Source organism: Primulina huaijiensis, chromosome 8 (assembly GCF_012295235.1).
Source record: "Primulina huaijiensis isolate GDHJ02 chromosome 8, ASM1229523v2, whole genome shotgun sequence".
NCBI classification, from domain to species: Eukaryota; Viridiplantae; Streptophyta; class Magnoliopsida; order Lamiales; family Gesneriaceae; genus Primulina; species Primulina huaijiensis.
This window is the reverse complement of record NC_133313.1, coordinates 21,971,823-21,977,101: the sequence shown is the minus strand read 5'-3', so window position 1 is coordinate 21,977,101 and position 5,279 is coordinate 21,971,823. Positions and strand designations below refer to the sequence as shown.

General features: G+C 40.5%; 1 protein-coding gene across 1 annotated transcript; it reads right to left on the bottom strand.

Moving 5' to 3' along the window:
• LOC140983565 (thylakoidal processing peptidase 1, chloroplastic-like) lies at positions 1 to 2,304 on the bottom strand. The gene is made up of 6 exons (XM_073450656.1): positions 1,278 to 2,304; positions 891 to 959; positions 734 to 802; positions 557 to 643; positions 392 to 459; positions 1 to 282 (listed from the first exon to the last, which is right to left on the bottom strand). Exons 1-6 carry the CDS (start codon positions 2,004 to 2,006, stop codon positions 156 to 158), a joined length of 1,149 nt encoding a protein of 382 aa, XP_073306757.1. The 5' UTR covers positions 2,007 to 2,304; the 3' UTR covers positions 1 to 155.
• Between the last annotated feature and the right edge of the window lie 2,975 nt (positions 2,305 to 5,279).

The window sequence follows — 5,279 nt, the reverse complement described above, 5'->3', positions numbered from 1 at the left end:
TAAAAGTTCAATGTCATCATACAGATTTTAATTTGTGTCTCGGTACATTAGAGTATTTCACAAGCTAAGGTTAGAACAATTATTTACAGGTACATAAAAGAATCCACAACAAACGAATCGTCAAAATAATTTATCTGATGGCATTTCTGTGGATATTAAGAGCATGAAAATGCGACCGCGCTCCTCATACGGGAAGTATCATGCACCGTGTCCGATACTCTTGAAGGAGGCCAGTATCGGAACACGGATCTACCAACAATGTTTTTGATAGGAAGCGGACCCCTGGTAAAACAAAGAGCAACATAAATTTCACACTGCAGAACATGTGGTTGGGAGAGTGCAGATTATCATATATTTCAAGATTTCCCAAGTAAGTGAATCGAGTGGTCACCAGTTATGAGAGTCGAAGCTGTTATTCCGATTGTCTCCCATCACGAACACATGGCCTTCCGGCACAATCTGTACGCAATAGATCCAATGAGTGATATGTTTTCTCCTAATAATAGTCCAAAACAAGCCATTAAAGACAGAAAGAATAAGAGGCAAATGCAATTACCAATAAATCCAGTTCATATTCAAGGGGTTCGGAGATAAAATCCTCTTCTTGGGCAACACCATTGATCACCAATCTTCCATCACGAACCTGCAGGATGCAAAATAATTGCTAGTTGACGAGCAAAGACAAGAGAAGACCAAAGGAAAATCGTTTGAAACACTATAGGAGATTACTTACTTCTACCGAGTCACCAGCTGTTGCTACTACTCTTTTGATAAAAACATCTGATGAACTAAAACCCAACTCCTGCAGAGTAAGTTAAACAGAAATGATTGAGTAATCGCCTTTCTCCGAATTAAATTTTTAAAAATGCTATTAACTCAACAAAATATACCTGAAGGATTGAAGGGGCCTTGAAAATCACAATATCTGAGACTTCGGGCTGCCTGAAAACATAAGAAACCTGAAAGCCGAAACGTAGGAAAAAGAGTGAGTCCAGAAATCATTCGCCCTATAGGCCATTTTCTTAGCTGAAGCTAAAAAACTACAAGGAATGAATAATAGTTCACAGATCATAGTTAACAGAAAAAGAGTTGAGTCCCGAAATCATTCGCCCTTTAGGCCATTTTGTTTATAGGACTATACTAGTGCTATAGTGCTATAAACTGTTCATTGCAAAGTATAAACGATGCAGCCGCAGAACAATTCGGACAAGGCATTGAGAAACATGAACGAACCCATATAACAGATTGTGATTGTTTCGGTTTATTTGGAAATATACCTTCTCAGCTAAAATTCGATCACCCACATCAAGGGTCGGGTACATAGACCTCGAGGGAATTGACCTCGGCTCAGCCAAAGTCGATTTAAACAAAATGCTAACGCTAAAAGCCGTGAAAGCTGCCTTTGCATCCTCAGAGCTGAAACAAAGATTCATCAATTTCAACATCCAACTGTTGCTAATTCTTCCAGTCCTATGCGGAAAAACCTTTACACTGCTAGAACCACCACTCTTAGTCGTCGTAGCCAACGCCGCAGAACATTTACTGCCGTTGCTACTGTTGTCGTCGCTACAGAGGGTCCCTCCTTTATCCAACTCCCTGCTCGAGGGCTCATTACAGGGCAGCCATTTAGAACCCTGCAAGAACGGAATAATAGACGAAGCCTTGATCGGTGAAATCCCCAACACATTCACTTTGGAGTAAGTCCCAACTGACTTAATCAAAGAACTCAGACCGACAGCCAGTGGTGATTGAGAATTCCCACCAACAAGTTCCTCAGACAACGTCGAATACACGAACGCCATTGAATTGATGGGATTAGAGCTTGAGCTGGAACGGCGGAACTCTGAGTAACTGGAATCAGACTTCTGTGACGGCGGTTGATGGAATATTCTAGATCGAATCGCGCATTCGTGGAGGAATCGAGTTCCAGCACACTTGGAGGAGGCAGCCGAGGTGATGTTCGAGGCGATAAAGCCTGAGTAGGTGACGGTAAGTCGCACAGCCATAACCGAAAATTGTAAAAAGATGATCAAAAAGTAAAGGAAAATTTCGTGGTTTGTGATATGAATTGAGATGAGCAAGAGCTCTAAAAGGCGAATGAAGCCATCAGAACGGAAGAGATAAGCGATGAACGGGAGGAAGAAGGGGGGAATTGAAAGGTGGAGTTCCGAGCAGTGCGCAGGGTAGATGATGAATAAATATGGAATATCAACACCCTACAAGCGGCTGAGATAGGGTGGAGCTCTGCCGGAGAAGGTGGAGAGCTTGATAGCTGTTGGGGTGCGAAATTTTCATCATTAACCATATTCTTGGGTTTAAATATCTAACTGAAAGACGCTTATATCCTTTAGATAGGCGAGTAATAACGGAAAGACAGATAGATGTCACCTTGTAATTTGAATTAGTTAGTTGGGTAAATTAGTACCCTCTGATCTTTTAAGCCTTTTGACTAATTTTTGTTAAGTTGACTGGGTCCAGCTTCCTGGCTAGTTCCAATGATCTTTTTCTTGATTGCTTTCACACCTTCATTTATTTTTATTTTTAATTTTAGTATTAATATTAATTAAAAATGATTAAAAATATTGCTTCATATATATATATATTATATATATCATAGTGAAATGTATAGGAACAAAATAAAAATATTTTTTAAAACTCATATATCAGATAATATATATATATATATATAAATATATATATGAAGCTTCCATTATTTCAGATATGTAATATATGATTTTTGAGTATCAAAACATGTATATCATGTAGTGCTCTTATCCGAGCCACTACTAAACAGACTACTAAGCATGCAACATTAAAACTTAATAACAACAATTAAACAGCGGAAACCAAATACTTAATCATCTTACAACTCAAATTAAAACAGAGCAAACAACAGCAGTCTTAAACATTAGTACAACCATATCGAAACATAATTCTAAACAATAAAACGATGAACCACATAAAACCTCCACTGCATCACCACCGAAAACTCAACTGCTCTAGCCACTGCCCTGGTCGTCCGAACCGTCCAACCTAAGACCTGCCCCGTGGAATGGGGTGCCCAAGATAAAAACAAGGACGTGAGCGACAATCGCCCAATACGAGAATGTCCGAGTATACAAACTGATATGATGCATGCGAAATGCAATGTGATCGGATATCAAGGATCAAGTCAAGAATCTCATGCTCAGTCTAGAGGCTCCTGAGTGTGTAGTCTCTGATCTGCCCTAGGCATGTTTTGGCTCCCACACTGATCATCAAGACGTGGACCTACAATGTCCAGGTCATCAGAGCCCGCGGGTCCCGTCGGACACTGTAGCTCTCGATGCCCCATCGTCCACAATACAGAATAAGGCTGAGCGACCCCAACAAACGAGGTATATCTCAAAAGATATCAGGCGCAACATGATATGTCATGCATAATATGCCAAAGCAGTAAACATGTATAATGCAACACATAAATATGCAGCATATAAGTGTGTATACTACGCTTGGATATCTCAGTCAGTACATCACGTACCTTACTAAAACAATCTGACAGAAAGCTCTTAACCTAGACAATACCAACAATATGAAATCACTATCAAACCAGATTCTGAATTACCAAACATGCTATAAAGTTCTTCTTAAAGGCTTTAGGATTATACCTGCGTCCGTCGTCAGCCCGCTGATGATGTCTCGATCTCAGCTCACCGACCCCCCTCGAGTCGACACTAGCTCCGAAACTTCCCGACACCAAAGTGCCCTAGAAACTGGCTAGAAAACCTAAAATAAAAGACTATAACTCTCTCTCTGAAGGATGCGGTGTAGGAAACAAAAGAATTCGGCTTCCATTTATAGGCTGCATCCGGACTATTTCAGAAATCCGAATCAATCTTATCTGCCACGTGTCAGAATCTCATTCGTCTTGTTGGATTTCTCGAGATAACGTAATCGGAAGTAGATCGGGTTATCCATTTAAAATTCGGTGGATCCAACAGATTAATACCAAATTATCAATTCGTTAATAATACTTAATTAACAACTCTTTAATTATCTCTTAATTAATACTTCATTCAAAATACGAATTCGGGTCATTACATCCTCCTCTCCTTAAAAATATTTCGTCCTCGAAATCAGAACTGAAGTACAAAACAACTGAATAAAATACAACCCATGATTACAAAGATACAACTCAAAACAAATGCGGATACTCTGAGCGCATACGACTTTCTAACTCCCAAGTCGCCTCTGCAGTATCTCGGCGTTGCCATTGCACTAAAACAAGTGGAATGGTCTTGTTTCTGAGCTTTCTCTCTTTCCTACCCAGGATTAAAAGTGGCTGCTCGACATAAGTCAAGTCTTCTTCAAGTTGAACATCTGTCGGACCAAGAACGTGCGATTCATCTGCTACATACCGTCGTAGCAAAGATACATGAAAGACATTATGAATGCTAGACAGATACGGCGGCAAAGCCAATCGATATGCCAAATTTCCAACACATTCCAAGATTTTAAAAGGTCCGATGAATCTTGGGGCTAATTTTCCCTTGAGTCCAAATCTCATCACCCTGCGAAATGGTGAAACTTTAAGGAAAACTTTTTCCTCTGACTGAAACTGTAGAGGTCTACGCTTGGTATTCGCGTAACTCGATTGACGATCTTGTGCAACTTTAATTCTCTTCTTAACCAATTCCACTACGTCAATCGCTTGTTGCACTAATTCAGGTCCTTGCACTTGTCGTTCTCCTACTTCGTCCCAAAACAATGGAGTACGACAACGTCTACCATATAATGCTTCGAATGGAGCCATATCAATGCTGCTGTGGTAGCTATTGTTATATGCAAACTCGACGAGCGGCAGATGATCATGCCATGCTGGTCCAAAATCTAAAGCACAAGCACGCAACATGTCCTCGAGTGTCTGAATAGTCCTCTCAGACTGACCATCGATCTCTGGAAGATAGGCAGTACTCAAACTCAATGTCGTTCCCAACGCTTTTTGAAAACTTCCCCAGAACTTTGAGGTAAAACGTGGATCTCTGTCACTGACTATACTTGTTGGTACACCATAATATTTAAGAATCTCTTGGATGTATAGTCTTGCCATGCGATCGAAACTATATTCCCGACTATACGGAATGAAATGTGCTGACTTAGTCAGTCGGTCCACAATAACCCAAATGGCATCACAATTCTTAGAAGACAACGGCAAGTGGGTGACAAAATCCATCGTCACATGCTCCCACTTCCACTCAGGGATAGGAAGATTCTGAAGTAATCCTCCTGGTCGTTGATGT

What these genes read in the sequence shown, in the direction of transcription:
- LOC140983565 (XM_073450656.1), bottom strand. Translation starts at nt 2,006, where the DNA reads ATGGCTGTGCGACTTACCGTCACCTACTCAGGCTTTATCGCCTCGAAC. An exon ending in CAGCTGGTGACTCGGTAGAA is followed by an intron (nt 644 to 733) that starts GTAAGTAATCTC and finishes TGCATCCTGCAG; the next exon opens with GTTCGTGATGGAAGATTGGT. An exon ending in AGCTTCGACTCTCATAACTG is followed by an intron (nt 283 to 391) that starts GTGACCACTCGA and finishes TTGTTTTACCAG; the next exon opens with GGGTCCGCTTCCTATCAAAA.